Source organism: Achroia grisella, unplaced genomic scaffold, assembly GCF_030625045.1.
Source record: "Achroia grisella isolate CSIRO2021 unplaced genomic scaffold, CSIRO_AGI_Agris_v1 utg544, whole genome shotgun sequence".
Taxonomy (NCBI): Eukaryota; Metazoa; Arthropoda; class Insecta; order Lepidoptera; family Pyralidae; genus Achroia; species Achroia grisella.
This window is the reverse complement of record NW_026712929.1, coordinates 4,420,436-4,441,289: the sequence shown is the minus strand read 5'-3', so window position 1 is coordinate 4,441,289 and position 20,854 is coordinate 4,420,436. Positions and strand designations below refer to the sequence as shown.

The window sequence follows — 20,854 nt, the reverse complement described above, 5'->3', positions numbered from 1 at the left end:
TTTTATGTAGAGGCGAGGTAAACTTGCTCGTTATACGTAATAGTTAAGGTCATTTTCAATTTATGGGGTGTATAGGATTATATTATGGTATTGTACATTGATAGGTTCTATTTTGTTAGACTGACCAAAAATATTATGAACAAGGCCTCTATAAAGATTTAAACGTTGATAACAACTTGCTGTTCATAGTTATCACGTTCCTTTGCAACGGTCACAAATTTCTAGAATGATCATAGCTTTCACTCTGTATGGTGGTGGTCTGTGGTTAAAGTGAAGTAATAATTTGTAGAAAACGCCTGTGTACGCAGTCCTACAATCATATTGTGTTCCGCAATGAGTTAGCGTATTTTTATAGGCGAAATAATGATAAATAACTTACATACATAGATAGATTTTGTATGAAGTCTGCTTGCATAAGAATCCCTGTTTCACCTTTTTCTATCGATTTACACACACCTTACATAGTTCTAAAAAATGGCAATTCATGGTGGACACCATATGACGATGTCTGTGGTAATGTTAATAAGGATAATTTGCGGTCGCCACTATCCAACACTCCAGTTACATAAAAGAAGCATACTTTAATTGAAAACTATATTACGTATTTACTTTTAAAAAACGTCACATAGTTTTCAGCGTCGCAATTCTAATTTGCCTATTTACCTATAATTGGAATACGTAAATAATGTTGCTTTGAAACACTCGTGTTATCTAATTGCGTCATATCAAATACACTGACGAATGGACTAAAATGTATGCCAACAAATGAAACTAATAATTCACAGTTGTAATAATGAATTTATATTTTATCGATACGTATCTTGAAAACTTTATTTTAATGTCGTAAACACATGGCCCGCCTGATGATAAGAGATTGTATTATGAGTATTTTTATTTTAATAGTTGATAATGTAATGGTGCACCCGCCTGCGCTAATGGTTTACGTTGGCGGGGCATCAGTGGAGGACGATAACATGAAGCACGAGGTCAGGTCAATTAGCCCATCGTGATATATTATGAGTATACCTGCAAATACAGCTTTACAAATACTGATGGACTGAAATTTAATCAAATTATACCTTATATCTACCAACGTAAGGTTTATTTTGGCTTTGGCTACTAATCTTTGCTACTAGAATTCCCCCCTACTTTTGGGAACCCAACTCAAAACAGAAACAATTTAAAATGTGCATTCGGCTCAATGACAAGGATATTTTTTCACCTGAGAACTAAATTGGAACACAACTGTTTAACAGATTCGAATTCAATTCAAATCAAAACTGCGACGAATAGACTATATTTGTTGGATGTTTGCCTCTTTATGGTATTATGAATGGTTTATTTTTATACTTTCCATTACCTTGATAATAAATTTAATTTCCAACAAGCAATATAAATATTATTTAATATGTAGTGGTAAATAAACCATATATAAACCAGTTTATTAACAAATTGCATTGCTAAACTATTATACTTTATGTGTACCATAATAAGAAACTAGACAAGGGAACGATAATGGCTCACTGTACATAAAATTTTATAAGTAGAATGCAAAAGGTCCTGTGTTTTTAAAAACTATGTACTACGGCTGATTTAAAAAAATATACTTCACCCAACTGTGGCCTGGATTGTTTGGATTATTCGTATGAGATTTGGGTGACGCCTTGAGAGCAATCTCTCCTGCGTCGACGCGGGTCGGCTGTGAATTTCTCGCCACACCACGCCATTTATCACGGCGTCGTGTGAACACTCTCATTTAAAAAATGTGCCGTTAATACGGCAAAATAAAATTATGAAACTGCGTGTAAAAGTTACTTTTGATATAAATATTTACATAGTATAAAACAAAGTTGCCGCCTGTGTCTGTTCGATTATAACTTTTAAATTACGCAATGGATTTTAATGCCGATTTCAGCAATAGATAGAGTGAATCGAGAGGAAGGCTTATATGCGTGTTATAGTATAGAACAAACTGAGAAATTCAAAGATTTGTAATCCATACGTGCGAAGCCGGGACGGGTCACTACTTGAATATGAAATATAAAGGCAGCTCATATCATACAGTATGGTTTTTCTTCAAATTGTCTTGGCCTGTATTTTATATAATGTTTGCGAAAGAAACCAACTATTTTGTAGTAAAATATTATTGTCTATTGGCTATATTTATTGTCTTAATTACTACTAGGTACATATATATATAGGTCGACATCACGGGCGTTTGCTAATGGTGTGCAATAAAAATCAGCTAAAACTGCTTGGAAGGTTATTATAGCCTATTAGATCATATAATACCTGAAAGCGTCTTATGAAATATCTGCCATTGGACATTTGGTCTTGGAACCTATATTTTTATTACAACAAACATCAATACAACATAGTAAAACCTCATGTAGTTTACATATAAAAAAAATATTATTTATGTGAAATTATAAGGTGTTGGGAGTTCATTGTCTTGGTCCAGCTCCAACTACACGTGATACAGAGATCGTATAATTTATCTTAAATGATTTTCCGTTTACACTTACTATACCTTGACGCTTGCTTTTTTAAACACTAATTTATTCGTATAAAGTTTGATTGGATGGGTTTATTCCATTGCTCTCTATGTTACAAATATGTATATGTTAATACCTATGATTAAACATGTAATCATATTAGACAACCTTTGAAATATATTGAAACTTGTGAAGATATTGTAAACAATATCCTTTCAGTCTTTCTTTTAATAGATACTGAAAAATTAAATTTCTTATTGATGTTTGTCAGCTCTAATGATATTTATTTATACATTGATTTTACAATAATGGGTTCTTAAGGGTCAGCAAAAGGCACGTAACAACCCCAGGTTTCAAGCGTACATAATTTGCGGTAACCGGTTAACATCAGATGGGCCGTATGATTGCTAGCCACCATCATAGTATATAAAAAAAAAACAATGTAAAACGTATGTGTTCCAGGAGGCACTGAAGAAGAAGCAGCAGCCACCAGCGACGACGCCGTCGCCGGTGTCTGCGCCGTTCGTGCCAGCCGCGCCGACGCCGTTGGCGGCCGCTGCGCCCACAGTACCGACTCTGCCAGCTCAGCAAACACATACAGACGTGAGGCCGCATTTTTTACATTTTTTTTAGATGATGATATTGGAATGTTGCACCCGCCTTCGCTAACGGTTTACGCAGGCGGGGCACCAGTGGATGATAGGATGAGCATGAGTTTAGGTCAGTTAGCCCATCGTGACAAATTCACCAGGAATTTATCACGTTGGTTTCCAGGGGGTATCGCATGGAGTTAAACTGACATGGTACATTGCTAGCAATGTGACATCAATCTACATTACTAACAGTCACCGTTCCCCCCCATTTTTCATATTTGTTACTATGACGCACACAGGTGTTACTAATGCGGAAACAAAATGTTTGTAAATAAGATAGAAGGCCTCGGTGGTCTTGAGGTTTAGCACAGCGCTTTACTTCCGATGGTCACGGGTTCGATTTCGCGCGCAGATTGAATATTTGTTTTCATAAGTATGATACAAGCAGTATCGGTCTGAGTGTTTTCTATGTATATTATGTATGTATTTCTAGAAAAAAATTATATCTAAATATTTATATCAGTTGTCTAGTACCTATAACATAGCTCTAGTACCCATAACATAGCTCTGTGACGTTGTGTGAATTGTCCAGGGGTATTATGTGTTATTTGTAAGTGAAAACATTATTAAAACAACAACAAAAACATTTTAATCATTACTCATTTATTAAAATATTTTTGTTGTTGTTTAGCCAACATTTAATTACTGAATGTAGATAATACAACAATTTCTAGAACGTAGAACTGAAATAAAAAAATTATGTTCTCTGTCACCATTTTCTTTGAAAAGTATATTAAAATATATTTATCATATTTATTTATTTAATCGTTAATTGATTGCATTTGGATTGTAATCTTTAGTATATGACGAAAGCAGTCTCTTCGCAGTTCCGTGAAAATAGCAAACTGGTTTTAATTTATAAGTCTATCGAACCGTTCACACTGATGCGTTGGGTAATTTTAGTTGATTGGGAAATTATCAATGGCGTCAGTCCTATGTTGAAGCTATCGCGATGGTTTTCTAAATAACGTCATGACTAAATAAGCCGACGCAGAATCCAAGTCTGGTGGTACAAATGTCATATAGTCGCTCGAAATTTTTATACGTATAATTTTGAGATGATTTGTTTGACCTTACGATTTTTTTCCCAAATATTGTATGACTAGGTATCTCATATATTATATAGAAATAATGCATCTTTGGGTGACCGAATTGTGTTCGACGTTTTATATTTTTCTAAAGTGTTTTGTCGTTTTGAGAAGTCCATTTTATAAACTTATATAAAAATCACAACGTTACGAAGTCTGTATTTTTATACATATATTTAGAGCCGTTTCCGGGACTATGTATATGAGTACAATAAATTAACATTAATAGATTACATACGTTAATTAAGAGTGTGAACATTCACAAAATCGTCTCCATTTACACATACAACTGCGCTATCGATGGCATTGAGAACTTCGCTTAACTATGCACACATTATGTTTACCTATAAATTATGTATATTAACATATCTTACTACGAAATACACTTCGTTTTATTGCAGTTGTTGGTATTAAATGGAGAATACATTGTTGTTCTATTTTAATTTTGCTTTTTACTGGACTTGTAGTGTTCACTATTAACAGAATTGTTTACAGCGTCCTATTTACTATCATTGGATGTTTAAATATGTGGCTTATAAGGTTATTCATTGCTTTATTAGCCTAATTCGAATTTGGTATATAATTTATGGTTACAATGATCTCAGTTTCTGTTTATTGGCCTCATTGATTATATGTAGGCGTAAGATAATTCTATCTATATACAGGTATGTAATGCGTGAAATTATGTTCTTTATTTGTTCACAAATACGCGGTAATGTCGCGATACAGCTCTCGGTGGGCGGACGTATGACGTACATACTGTACACAGTGAATAGCTAACAGACTTCAAGTGTTGTTTCCATTCGTACTATTAACGCAACAGATACATTTTATCATATTTACAACACAAGTGAGTGGAACAGGACTAAATATAACTAGCTACAACATTCATTTACTTAATATACACGGTACTAATCATTCACGAAGATTTGTATAGTTGCATTATTTCTTTCAAAAAAATTTTATATGAATGAATGTAACTAATTTGTTGTTCCTGTCACAGTAAATGTAGTTACATACACAATTGTGTATAAATTGATAAAAAAACATAAAAATAAACAAGACAAAGCGGCAACAAAGGGGGGACTTATCGGTAAAAAGCGATCTCTTCCCGGCAACCTTAGGATGATGAGAAGTAATTAGACTTAGGTAGTGATTATAACAATATTGAAAGAAATGTTAATAATATAATAATTTATGTCATTGTAATAGATATTTATTGCCGCAGTTGTATCTTATCACATTTCGTTGTCACTAGCGAAAAGTGAAAACGGAGTATGGATTATAGACATTTCAGATAATAGAAATTTACAAGATAAGTCGTAAGAATTATGCAATAATTATTCGAATTTAATAAATTCAACATTATGAAAACAAATATGTATTGTTACCGTTGATCAGGAATAACAGTAAAATGATTACATTGTATTTAATAGGATGCTGTAAATATAGAACAATGACCTGTGTATGATGAATACAAAATTAGTTATTGTACTTTTCTTTTACTTGCATATAATATAAATATATTAGTATCTAAATATATTAATAAATACTATTGCTAGGTGAACTCGCGTCTTCTTATTCTAAACAGTAGTATAAACTTTTTAAACGGTTTGGAATAAAATAGAAATTAAATTTTAGGTAAAGTTATCACAATACATTAGTAATAACCACAGCCACTTTTGTTAGGTGTTTTTAAGATTTGTAAGGGCTTTGATAATAATTATTTAAAAATATGTATTTATAGTTACCCGTCCCAGCTTCTCACGGATGTACACATATTATACATATAAACCTACCTCTTGAATCACTCTATCTACTGTTAGAAACTGCATTGAAATCCGTTGCGTAGTTTAAAAGATCTAAGCGAATAGATATTGGAAGTGACTTTATTTTGGACTATATATAGTATAAAGATACTACGTACTACACAGTAACATCACGTATTAAACAATATCACATTTTATTCTTCCAATTCTTACTATTGAAATTAAAATTATATTATATATATGACTATTACTTGTGGTTAAAATACTTAAGTTTTGGTAATCATTTTTATAATGAAAAATGTTTACTTAAAAAATTAATAAATTAATGAATCTCGTTGAAATTCCATTGCATATAATTATTTTACTCGCGTATTATTTTTGAGAATACTCAGTTAGGATTGGACATTAGATGTGCTGTAAATCTGTAATGAATGATGATTCACTCACTTTCGAATGCGGCGTAGTAGTTAGTAGTTAATATATCAGATTATTAATAGACATGTTTTCACTAGTAACTGTTTTATTCTATAATTATAAAGTGGCTTGTATTTTATGTACATCGAAGTAGTGTCTTGGCAACTTGAGAATACTTTGGCAACGCTTCTAACAGCGTGTTAAAATTCTAAGGGGATTTTTCAAGAACTAAAACTAGATATCGTTTTCTATATGTTTGAATGACGCGTTTCGTTTATTGCACACCTTTCTGTCATTATGATAAGAAGGTCGACAAAGTTTTACGATATTGCGTTGCTCTATTTTAATTGACCACTGTGATTTACCTAATTAGTATGTTTTACATAACAGCTGAAGTAATTTAATGTTTTTCAGTATCAAGTATGATTACCCGGTGTTACAAGATACATAATTGATGAACACAAATGAACTCTGAAATAAATATAATTAATATAATGTTCATATAAATCCTCTAAAGCACAGGTATATCTGAGATATATGACAACGCCATCTAGTCTCGGACATAGGAACATTATTTGTGGAATTCCATTTGTTTATGGCACACTGCTAATACTAATATTAAAAATTAAAAGCTGTGTATTCGTCTAAGCTTCATCAGGTATCATCTGTAGGCATAGATAACCTTTGACTAATTAGTTAACACATAACATAAATGGAAGATTTCATAGTATTTTCAAATTAACTCAAATCCAGTAACTACGTTCGAGTATAAAAACTCTTACATTCTTTTATCTAATTTATAGCTAACTCATAATGTCTTCTACTGATAAGTAGCAGTTTGAATAAATAATGAGTGGCAAAGTTCAACAATGGTTGTACATTCACTAAAACTCGAGATAAACGGATTAATTAATCCCGTGTATATTATATCTACATAGAAAACATAAATTCTTAATATGTATTATTATATTGCAAATAAAAAGTGTAATATATGAGTAAAAAGATAAATATGCTCATGTTTATAATCCAAAGTGACATTGTCGGCTATTAATTCTAGTAGGTAATGGGTATTGATATAATTAATTGATATAACGTCGTTTTCGACGATTATAATTGGTACTTGTGTTGTACGTAAAAATAATCTTCATCAGATCCTTTACGAGGTAGGTAGAAAGAAGAAAGAAAGAAAGAAAAATATGTAGGAGAAACTGAGTAATAAATATCTATGCTGACGTTTCCAGAGTCTGCTCTGTAACAGTACGCTGTCTCTCAGACCTTGATAGGTCAGTTTAAACCTCCTGAGGTACCTTCCTTCTATATTTTAATGTGTTAGCCGATGCAATTCTAAAATATTTTATGAACCACTCATTTCGAAATTTATGTAACCAAGACATAAAACCTTATTTTCGTTGATTTGTTATAAAGTAGATTTTAATTCTATAATCTTAAAATTATTTGTATATTATTGGTAATACAAGATATATATAGATATGTAATATTATATTTATAATTTACCAAAGTTAATAATTCAGTTGTACAAACTTTTTTGAGACCTCGTGTCAGTAAATAATGACTATTTAAAATAAGAATTAATTGTCAAATAGACATTTTGTACAGAACTTCGAATATTTGCATTTTGTATATTAAAATTATAACACGACAAAAATATTTGTGATCCAATTATGTTTAACTTGTTACTTTTTTAATACTTTTTCCCCCAAATCTACTAATTGAGATGGGGGGCTCTTATACATTATGAAATGTGGTAAATTATACATATTTTATTTATTTTATGCAATCTAATTGTTGCTAATAACGTGTGTTGCCTCAGGTGGGGTACAAATCTCAGTTAACGGGACAAGTATGTTGATAGCATCTTAATTAGCTAATCAATTCACAAATTGCATCTATTATTGGCTGCTTGAATGTTAATTACAAAGAAGTTTGATCAATATCACATTTAGCAATATCCCACCAATACATAGTCATGCAATTACAAAACGATTTACTTAATTTGGACTAACTAAGCATGAAGTAAGAAGATGCTATTAATGTATCTTGTCATATGTCTCGGGATCTTACTTGGTATAATTTTGATTTTCAGTCAAAATGTCCAATCTAACATAAACTTTTAATTATGGAAAATGACCCTAGTAAAAAAGAATCCAGAGGGAAGCGGATATTTAAGAAAGCAATACGACGTAATAGCAAATCCAGTAATAATAGTCAAAGTTCTACTTTAGAAACCGATATTGGTGTGTCACGATCCAAAAGTTTTGAAAATAAGCGTCTACCTATTGAAATAAATGAGAGCACTCCGTTACTCACACCAGACGGTACCATAGAGAATCCTGAGTATAGTGGTACAGAACAGAATAAGATAGAAGGGAAGATAATATCTCTCTCTGGCCCTTCTAATGTAATGAAATTGAAAAAAGTTGTCGAGATACATGAAGACCTGAATGAGATTTACGACGAGTCTACTGTATCTAATAAGGATGTCAGATCAAAAACTTCTGCGGAACTTGAGAGAAACGAGCGCAATATTGATGCAGATATTGGCAAAAAATCTCTTAAACGGGTTCGTGTTACGTTACGAGTATTTGTGGTATTGTCTACATTACGGCTTTCTTAGGTAACTATTAGGTAAGGTATCGATAACTCATATTGAATAGAATTACACATCTTTTGGGGGTTTTAATAGATGTATATACATCTTCCTGCCCTAACGGTATACCAGTGGATGATAATGAGATAGAGATAGCAGTCAGGTCAAGGTAAATTCACTAGGAATTAACAACGTTGGTTTCCAGGGAGGACCACGCGGAATTTCATCTGTTCCCCACTATTAACAATGCACAATTTTTTTCTAATATTGCTTTTTAGAGATTAATAATTTTCTTGGATGTATATCTAACGTAACGTAAATCTTCTATACAGAAGATTTACGTTTAAAGGCATTATTAACTAATAAAATATATATTTTTGGGTCAAATGTATCTGACGACCGTAATACATTATGTATCATTGATTTCATCAGAACTATATCATTCGCTTTGTCTAATCCTAGATATAGATAGCTTCACTCAACGGTAATACGATAAAGTAATGTAATGGGTGGTATGTATTACGATATTGTATATAAAATAAATAGAATATGGGTATGGGTAAAAATAACAATTAGCGGTGAACACTTGGCAATCACTTGGCAATCACAATTCAATCCGTGAAGTCTATGAACGATGTATTTGTCGCAGGTGTCGCATTTCTATTATAACATGTATAAAACTTGTAGTAAGTGCTCCACATCGTTATATACTATTATATATTTCTTGTATTCATCGTGTTATACACAACAAACCATTATTATTGATGCTAGTACTCCGCGGCATGATGTTTTTTTTAATTCGTTTCTCTCCAGTTAGCTGGTGGGATTCAGTATAATCGTTCCAAAAAATACCATTTACGGTCCGCGAAATTTTCTTTGTTCAATGCTGACGTGAAAACAATAGGTGTTAGCTATTAATATTTACAATCTCTATGTGCTCTAGCGAGAACATACTGATAACAGAGTCTGTAGTATGTTGATTTTATTATTATATTTTGCTGTATAGAATATTAACCACAGAATATCTTATAGTACTATAAACAGATAATTCACACCGCACATATCTTATTAAAGCCTGTACCAAGCCATCTGGCCGGCGCGGTAACAGTATAGGGAGAGAACCGCGCCCTATAATGGGATGTTAATGGGTGATTCTTAAATGAAGTAGGTAAGTTTCGCATTATTGCCTGGGTAGGTATCATCGTCATGTTTGCTCCTATTATTAAGCAATACTATGTATAAAAACTTTGTTTCAATTTGTATTTCTGACTGCCTCTGAAAGTAAAAAAATATAACAGTGGTAGGTACACGTGCCACATTCGAACAAATATACTGAACGAAATTCTTGTCTTGCTACTTCAAGCACAACGCCGACAATTGATAATACCTCTGACTACTCCATCTGATATTACAGTCATGATGGTATATTAGTATTATTATAGATTACACGATGCGACTAGTGGGATTGACTGTATTATATTTACATTTTAAGAATACGATAGCATAGCCTTGCCATACAGAGATTACTGTAGGCTATAAGAAGGTTCAAGTATAGTTCATCCATAAAATGCACAAATATATTTCTACGTTTTTCGGTATTTTGACGCTTGAATGTAAATGATATCTTATCTTTTGATATAAGTTAGACATGTCAGTGCAGTCGAGATTGTTTGAATGCACTATTATTAGAACAAATCATGCGAGATGCTGTAATTGGATCTCCCTCAATCCTCTAACTTGCCTCAGGCCCCGTTTTTTATAGATGTAATATCACTTTTCTCTTTGGGATTTGGGACAAGCATAGATGTTAGATGTTCCATCGGTAATTTAGAAGGGTTAGTTTTTTGTATAATTCCAGTAGAATGGTTAAATAATATAATTACTTATGATATTGTTGTTTGTTATTGCAGAAATTGGAGGAGGAAAGTGGAGCAGGCACCAGTGGTGCGAGTACCGGCACCTCAGACACGGACGCAGACGACAAGGACCCCAGCAAGGATAAAAAGAAAAAGAACCGGTGCGCAGTATGCCGCAAGAAGGTTGGACTCACAGGTAATGCATATTCAAATGCAAAATTGACCGCCCTGGACACAAAACTAGAATATTTTCGTATGTAAAAGAAAGCGCTGGAATTAGCAATCTGTACGATAAATAGTAATAAATACGAAACAGAAATTATCGGGTAAACAGACAGGTAACCATACAGCTCGAAGGAAACGTAACCTAAGAGGTTTCTTTGTTGAATTTACATCAGAATGATACCTCTTGTTTTATTGTTAATGTCCATGAGATTGTTGAACATCAAATGTAATGTAACTAATGATGTATATTTTACTTGTAATTTTACGATTTTATTTTAATATTTTTGACTTATGAAAATATAAATCAAATTTTCACAAGGAGATTTTTTATGAAACTGGAGATACAGGCGAACATGACTTTATATATAAATTGTCCTTCAAACCGAAACGGGCTTCAAAGAAAGCTGCTTGGTGGATGAGTTAGGTGAGACCGAGATACCCACGCAAACGAATGGCACAAAGTCTACCGTAATTAGTTCAAATAATCATTATGCATAATTAACACAGTTAATTGAACGTAGGTACCTACCTATAATTAAATAAATGGAGAAATCGCTACTACGGTGCGATCACGTTTAGATAGAAATGATTACGTCGCAATTTCTACTTTGAATGACCGACACACGAATGCATGCACTATTTATCGGTTTGCCAACTGAGTAAATAATGGATGCACGTCATAATGCCGTGTGTATCTAATTTACCTAGAACATGTACTCCGTTTTATAAGGCAATTAAGTAATAACAATTTTATATTATTATATTGTTTTTATACACTATTTTAAATACAACATGGCCACGGCCTACTTTGTGTTAAGTGGTTAACGTCGCAAATAGATATTATGAAAGAGGTGCTATTAGGGTCTCATTTTTTTCGAATTCCTAATGAATTTAAAACCTAGATGGTTGGGTTACTCAGGTATACGAAAAGGTGATTTTCGTGTGGTTGTCTTTGGCTGTTTGGATAAAATATAAATGCATGCCTATAGTTCTATAGGCTATGCGAGTATACATAGATTAGAACTATAGGCTTAGTTCTAAATGCGCTACTGTTGTGCAAGTATCGTACAAAATTAATTAATGTATGTAGCCGTATTGCTTGTTGGCGTGTCGCGTGTGACGTTTGCGTGTGGTTGTGCAGGGTTCGAGTGCCGCTGCGGGGGGCTGTTCTGCGCGGTGCACCGGTACAGTGACAAGCACGAGTGCTCCTTCGACTACCGGGAGCTCGGCGCGCAGGAGATCCGCCGCAACAACCCCGTCGTCGTCTCCCAGAAGATACACAAGATATGAGCTCCCGCCCACTCCCCCCCACGCCCCTCCCGCACCGCATTATATATACCTTTTATGATTTACTCTAAATAAATATTGGATCGAGTTTGTGTTTCTTATTTGCTTTTGTTGTTTTCATTATGACGAGCTACGATTTAAACGTATCTAGTTCACTTGACAATTGCCGGAAGTCTAACAGTCTTCTTTGGGATACAGATATATTTTTGCGTATCGTTGTTCTAGTGTTATAAAATCGGAAACGCAAACTCGATCTCTTATATTTAGATTTATTTGTGACGAGTTTTCCTTTTAAATTTTTATTAAAAGTTGTAGATATGTTCGTTTTGGGTAGGAATTTCAGATTAATTTTTGAGATAATAAGTAGAGTTTGAATATTGTCCATTCACCTCCATTGTAAATATTAGATATAATTAATTATAGAAAGATATATATTGTAAAAAATTAAAACTCCAAAAAAGGCTACATTGTTATTACTCTCGGACAGCATGGCGTGCTTGACTCGTCGAGATAACAATTGTACGCTGAAGCTCAACGAGTGGCCGTGTTCGGGCGGCCGCCCCGCGCACCTGCGTCTTGTTTGCCAACATGTACGTCGTACACAAGTTACGCTGCCCACTTGACTCGTGTTTTAAAAGGACATTTAATACGTGATACATGATATGCGTTAGTGGGACTGTGAACGGTGGCGTTACTGTGCTACAGAACTATTTGTTCGCGAGTGCGGCCTGAGCAGCGAACGGTCGGCCGGTACCTGCGCGTATGTGCACACGCTGGACTATGGATTAACATCATCTTCAAATCGTTAGTTCTGTAATTTTGGTTTGGGAAGTCGTCGCTTTCTTATTTGTCTAACATTCGGCATAAGAGACCCTAGTGTTTAGAGAGATTGTGGTGTGTATCGGCATAAGGTGAGCGTGCGGCCGGAGCGGGCGGGCCGTGTCCGCGGCCGTGCTCGTGTGCTCGCGCGCTTGCGTGCTCGTGTGCTCGTGTGCTCGTGTGCTCGTGTGCTCGTGTGCTCGTGTGCTCGCGTGCACATGCGGTTCGCGAAAACGGCTCGTTCGCTCTCCCTCTCTCCGCTCTTTGTGTGAAAATTTAAAGTAAGCATATGAATAGTTATAAATATTATAAGTAGTCGACACTTTATATTATTACACATTATGTAAGTAGGAAAGAATTATTTAGCTTTTTTTTCTTTTAATCACAATATTATTCAAAATTGTAAGTTGTATTATGTAACTTGTTCATTTTAGTGGTTGAAGTTGAGACATGAACCTATGTATTGCTTCGGTCGACGTCCACGATAGACTAACTTATTGGTTGGACTTAATTATTTAATGACTTTTGTTGTATATTTTGTTAGGTCATTGATTAATTTGGTCTTTTTGCTTCAACGTAATAAAGAAAAGATGATGTTAATTATGAATGATTTTCTTCTATCATTGCTGTTTTAATTTAGTTATTCTTCTATTAAAGTCATTAAATTTTCAGGAACATAAACATTGTTTTTGTTATTTATACCCTACATTTAACTTTTCCTAAAATTAAATAACAGATATATTTAAAAACTTTATTCGAAAACAATAATAGAATTACAAAAATTAAATTTACAAATATCTTGATAAGTACTTAAAACTATTATGAATATATTATCACAAAATGGATATCGACAAATTTGTGGCGACATCAGTATAGTAGATATTGAGAGCTTACGTTGCATATGGCACTCTGATGTTTAGGGTCATTCAAAAACTATCTCACACGACAATACTAAAGGATAGGATCGACGACGTGAACATTACGAGAACACTTGCTTTTTATTGAAAAATTCTAATTCTTCATTTAAATTGTAAAGTATGTGACTTCACATCATATGGGCAGATTTATAAATGTTAGCAGCTGTGAGAGGTACAGTAGAAGAGGGTGGGGTGTTCAAAATTATGAAGTTCCTGTGTTGTGATTTACGAATGACACCTTTGTTACTGTCTCATACATAACTTGTTTACAATTTACCAGTTGCCAACAACAAGGTTTTTCTACCTTACGATAAATATTTTAAGTAGACAATTGGTGTACATACAAAGCAGGCGACTACAAATATTGTAAGTAGTAGACAATTTTTGATAAGTGTATATATACATTATTATTTCGTATGTATAATCTTTGGCACACATCTTGTATAGCTAACGTGACCATCCTATTTTAAGGTTGTCTCGCTGAAGAGCACCAGCCAGAGCAAATTATTATTGCTAGAGCAAGTTAATTTTAAATACATATTGAAGTAAATGTATTACTTTAATACTAGTGGTCTCCAATGTGTTTGAAATTCGACCATAATTAAATAAAATTATAATTTTGAACATTATTAATGTTCTATTATTAAAATATATATATATATATATATATATATATATATATATATATAAACACCTCTTTGGGCACTTTGTTGATCACGCCACAACCTAAACACTTGCTGATTCCACCTTTTGCACTGAATAACTTGACCTCTATCCCGTATATCTCAGGCGGTATGGCAACGTCGCATTCTATTTTGCGATGCGGCCATATATATTCGTCGATAGTACGATATACTCGACACTTTTTTTACTAATAATTCGTGACTGAATGGCTCCGAACGGCTAAATTTTTGGTATACACAAAGACTTTTTGGCTCTGAATATATTCCAAAAATCAATTAATTATGTTGATCACTTTATATACTCGTCCTTACTGCGATACTTATTTACATCCGAATATATATAGATACCGTAACGGTCTATCAATTATGAATTTATTAATTTACTAATGTAGATATTTTATATTCGCAATGCTCCATACATGCAAGCTCCAGCAACGGTGGAGGCAGGGTCCCCCCTGCACCGTACACCGCACCCCGCGCACACAAACAAATTAGATATTTTTTGAATACACAAAGACTTTTTGGCTCTGTATATATATTTCAAAAATCAATTAATTATGTTGATCACTTTATATACTGGTCCTTACTGCGATACTTATTTTAATCCGAATATATATAGATACCGTAACGGTCTATCAATTATGAATTTACTAATCTAGATATTTTATATTCGCAATGCTCCATACATGCAAGCTCCAGCAACGGTGGAGGCAAGGGGGAGCACCGTACACCGCACCCCGCGCACACAAACAAATTAGAATAAATTAAATTCATAAGATTATTTATATATTTCGACTGCCTCGGTGGTCACACCGCTTTACATCCGATGGTCGCGGGTTCGATTTCTCGCACGGTGCAAACAATTGTACTCATCGGTCATCGATTGTTTTCATCGGTCTCGGTGTTTTATATGTATATTATATATGTATTTACAAAATAAAAATATCTATATCAGTTCAGTATCAGTCTGTGTTAATTGTCCAGGGCTATTTATTATATATTTATAAACGGTTATCTTTTTCCATCCCACCGCTCGCTATCGACAGTGAATTCATAGAAATGTCACTCTAAAAACAATAATAGTTTTGTTTTTGTATTTCAAATACTAAATGCAAAATAGGTATTTTCAAAATACTTTTTCAAAATAAAGTACCTTTTGAATTTTTGTCCAAACCTCAGATATTTTATTTATTTTAGGTATATCAATCGTTACATAGTAATATAAAAACAAAGTCGCTGTCGCATCTAACAGTACATAAAGAAAGAAAGAAGACTTTTTGGCTCTGATACCGTAACGGCCTATGAATTATGAATTTATTATACCTAATCTAGATATTTTATATTCGCAATGCTACGTACATTGTAATATCCGCCTCCATTCATTGTAACGGTGGAGGGACTAAATAGTTGAATAAAACTGAATAAGCAGTTGCTCCACTCTATAGGTACTGCGTCGTCGTCGTATGCTGTTCATTTTTTCACTCGTTTTGGCGCCAAGAGAGGGTCACATAGTCGTGGTCAAGTTAAGAACTTATAATTTAATTTTGATAACAATAGATACAAGTAAAAAGTAGGTATTATATTAATGTACGTAAGTACTGTACTTAAAAATATTTATTCTATATTGTACATTTGAAAAACTTATCACTTAAGGACTTGTGTGACATATACACGTACATACTGCCATTTTCTCTTAAAGACATCCAGAGAAGCTTTAGATTTATCAAATACGCGGGGTGCACCGACCTTTGACCTTATAACACCTGATTCGCGCGTAACGAATTACATTGCTACTTTTTGGTATTTTATAGTGGATATTTCACTATAAAATATTATTATTTCTTTAGATTATGACATAATAGCATAGTTTACATGATTTTAAGGGAAACATACGATAAAAAAAATTCCCGTAAAATGTAAAAGATAAAAAATGGTTATTGTTGGTTATCCTTGAGAGATAGACATATACCATCACGGACTTTTTGTTGACCTTATTTTGATACATCTCAAAGCACTAGACAATACGCATTTTCATTAAACAGTATTGTATTTTTTTTATTTATTTAACTTTAATGCACAAAAAAATTTGTACATGTGGCGGACTTAATATCTTGCCGCGTTATTTACCAGGCAACCATGAGTGGTGCAGCGAAAGATTATTGGCGGTGCACTAATATAAATAAGAAATGTCAAAAAAAGATTTATAAAGATAATAAAGATAAGCAAAATATACATTTCTATAAAAAAATAACAATATACATACATAAATATATAACCCATAAATGTATAAATAAATACATAATGATCCGATAATCAAATTATAAGTACAGTCTCAAATTGAAAGTAAGAAAAACAGAAAATATAGAGAGAACTATAGGGATATAACAGAAAGATGTGAAAAAAGGAGGACAGTAAAAAAGTTACAAATTTAAATAATGTTCCCGCAATTTCTGTTTAAATGAATTTATTACATTATTATATATATTAGGCATACGACTAGCCTTATGCTGTTACTTTTTTTTTAATCTATACATCTATACATGTAAATAAAATTGGAGTGTCTGTTTGTAATATTGAAATAACCGTTTTTTACTACCTGCATATGAATATAAATACGGTACATACACCAAAATAACATATTTTACAAGTTTTGTCTGTCCGTCTGTTTGTTCCGGCTAATCTCTGAAATAGCTGGACCGATTTTGACGGGACTTTTTTTTGGCAAGTAGCTGATGTAATAAGGAGTAACTTACGCTACTGTTATTTTAGAAAAATAAAATAAAATTTCACGCGGACGAAGTCGCTGGGGCCAGCTAGTCTATAGATATACCGAGATTTAATATTTAAGTTGCTATTATGTTGTTGACAAAATTTTACTGTAATGTTACTATTACGTTATCCTACACAATTTGTATTATTTTGGATGAATAAATAAATAAATAAATAATAATCTATACATCTATACATATAAATAAAATTGGAGTGTCTGTTTGTAATACTGAAATAACCGTTTTTTACTACATGCATATGAATATATATAAGGTACATATACCAAAATAATAATTTTTATAATTTTTGTCTGTCTGTCTGTCGGTCTGTTTGTTCCGGCTAATCTCTGAAATGGCTGGACCGATTTTGACGGTACTTTTTTTGGCAGGTAGCTGATTTATAAGGAGTAACTTAGGTTACTTTTATTTTAGAAAAATAAAGTTAAATTCCACGCGGACGAAGTCGCGGGAACAGCTTGTTTTTAATAAAAACGGTTTATTTGATAGAAAAAACATCTTTTTTGTGGTACTTGAGAATGTTGAAGCCTGTTGTTTGTAATATTGAAATAACCGTTTTTTACTACTTGCATATGAATATAAATACGGTACATACACCAAAATAACATATTTTACAATTTTTGTCCGTCTGTCTGTTTGTTCCAGCTAATCTCTGTAATGGCTGGATCGATTTTGACGGGACTTTTTTTGGCAGGTAGCTGATGTAATAAGGAGTAACTTAGGCTACTTTTATTTTAGAAAAATAAAGTTAAAAACCACGTGGACGAAGTCGCGGGAACAGCTACTGTATAATATATTAGAGATACCAACGTGTTTTTTTATTGATGACTAGCTGTACACGGGATTTCGTCCGTGTGGAATTTCACTTTATTTTTCTAAAATATAAGAAGTTAAATTCCACGCGGACGAAGTCGCGTGTACAGCTAGTTGTCGGTAGTCTAGCGATTTAGCACACTGCTTTGATTCCTGCTTGGTGGTCGAGGGTTCGATTCCTCGCACGCTGCAAACATTTGTATTCATGAGTAGGATTGTTTGTAACGGTCTGGGTGTTTTCTATGTATAGATAATATATATGTATTTACGAAAAAAATCTTTGTATTTATATCAGTTGTCTGGTACCCATAACATAATCTTCAGCTAGCTTAACTTGGGTCTAGATGAAGCTGTGTGAATTGTCCTGAGATTACTATTATTATTAATTGGTACACAGGTAAACTACTAACTAGGCCATATTGGTGTTGTTTGTTATGGTGAAAAAACTAGTATATATATAAGTTACACGTACAATTTCAAAGACTTATTTCTTGAAAACTGCTGGCTATTCTGAAATAAAACTTTAGGGTTTGTATATGTAATGTTTGCATATAAAATATGATTAAAGGTTACCAGTGTATTTACACTTTTACTGAACAAACAGAGTTGTTTAATACTGAAAATATTGTGTGGAAGGCATCAATTACTTTCAGTGCATGTATAGCTTTTCTCTTTTCCTAATTATTATTATTATTAAGTTTAAAGTGGTTGAATTTTACGTAAGTGGTATTTATACATTATTTCTAATTTACCATTTATTTTAAGTTTTTTAAACTCTATTCATCGAGACCTATCTAATGAGTCCAAACACGATATTTCTGCTGTAAGTTTTCGAAGAGTATGTTCATCATCTGATAATACTGGTGCCAGCATGAAGTCAAGGTTAACAGATAACTAATTACTTTTATTTCGTCAAAATCTTTAGATTACGTATAATAAATTCATAATATCGCTACCTATTCAAATCAAAACAAGTATTAGGTACTTCATTTACTAGTATATAAATTCATCAACACACAAGTAAATGATTTTTAAATATATTCAGAGCCAAAAAATCTTTGTGCATTTAAAAAATTTTGCCGATACGGATTCACTATTGCAAGAAATTGTTGAAAAAATATATATCTAGTATCTACTACTATCGACGAATACATTTGGCAACAACGCATGGTCTCGGCCGGAACGGCAACATCGCATACTAGAATACAAAGATAGTGGTAGAACGCGGAACGGCAACATGTTGCCGTTCCGCCACGCTACCGTTATAGTGGTAGAAAGAGAGAGACAGTGGAATCAGCAATATCTACGGATCGTGGCTGGATCAACTAAGTGTGCAAGTTTATATAAATGTATATATATATATATATACATTTGTCTTTAATTCAAAGGAAATACAAATAATGAACGCATCACATTTAAAACAGTAATAAGTACGTAATATTATCACATTTTCAAACAGTAAGTACGTAATATTATCACATGGTAACAGCACGTATTATGGCAAAAATAAACATCGGCTGATTTGAAAAGATTTATTATAGTAATAATAGTAATCTCAAGACAATTCACACAGCTTCGTCTAGACCCAAGTTAAGCTAGCTGAAGATTATGTTATGGGTACTAGACAACTGATATAAATACAAAGATTTTTTGTCGTAAATACATATATATTATCTATACATAGAAAACACCCAGACCGTTACAAACAATCATACTCATGAATACAAATGTTTGCAGCGTGCGAGGAATCGAACCCTCGACCACCAAGCAGGAATCAAAGCGGTGTGCTAGCTAAATCGCTAGACTACCGACAACTAGCTGTACACGCGACTTCGTCCGCGTGGAATTTAACTTCTTATATTTTATAAAAATAAAGTGAAATTCCACACGGACGAAATCCCGTGTACAGCTAGTCATCAATAAAAAAACACGTTGGTATCTCTAATATATTATACAGTAGCTGTTCCCGCGACTTCGTCCACGTGGTTTTTAACTTTATTTTTCTAAAATAAAAGTAGCCTAAGTTACTCCTTATTACATCAGCTACCTGCCAAAAAAGTCCCGTCAAAATCGGTCCAGCCATTTCAGAGATTAGCTGGAACAAACAGACAGACGGACAAAAATTGTAAAATATGTTATTTTGGTGTATGTACCGTATTTATATTCATATGCAAGTAGTAAAAAACGGTTATTTCAATAATACAAACAACAGGCTTCAACATTCTCAAGTACCACAAAAAAGATGTTTTTTCTATGAAATAAACCGTTTTTATTAAAAACAAGCTGTTCCCGCGACTTCGTCCGCGTGGAATTAAACTTTATTTTTCTAAAATAAAAGTAACCTAAGTTACTCCTTATAAATCAGCTACCTGCCAAAAAAAAGTACCGTCAAAATCGGTCCAGCCATTTCAGAGATTAGCCGGAACAAACAGACCGACAGA

At 33.2% G+C, this 20,854-nt stretch overlaps 1 protein-coding gene across 6 annotated transcripts in view; it reads left to right on the top strand.

Annotated features, from left to right (window-relative positions):
* The window catches only part of LOC131847861 (AN1-type zinc finger protein 6), a 32,943-nt gene extending 19,435 nt beyond the window's left edge, over positions 1-13,508 (top strand). For 4 of the 6 annotated variants that reach the window (XM_059197547.1, XM_059197548.1, XM_059197546.1 and 1 more), the window contains 3 exons: positions 2,958-3,098; positions 10,938-11,079; positions 12,250-13,508. In XM_059197547.1, the coding sequence (XP_059053530.1) occupies positions 2,958-3,098; positions 10,938-11,079; positions 12,250-12,398 (432 nt within the window). In that variant the 3' untranslated portion in view covers positions 12,399-13,508. Of the gene's footprint in view, positions 1-2,957; positions 3,099-8,038; positions 8,185-8,213; positions 8,281-8,523; positions 9,001-10,937; positions 11,080-12,249 lie in introns of those variants that run through there. The other 2 variants (XM_059197544.1, XM_059197545.1) reach the window with 2 other exon arrangements.
* Positions 13,509-20,854: the final 7,346 nt, after the last annotated feature.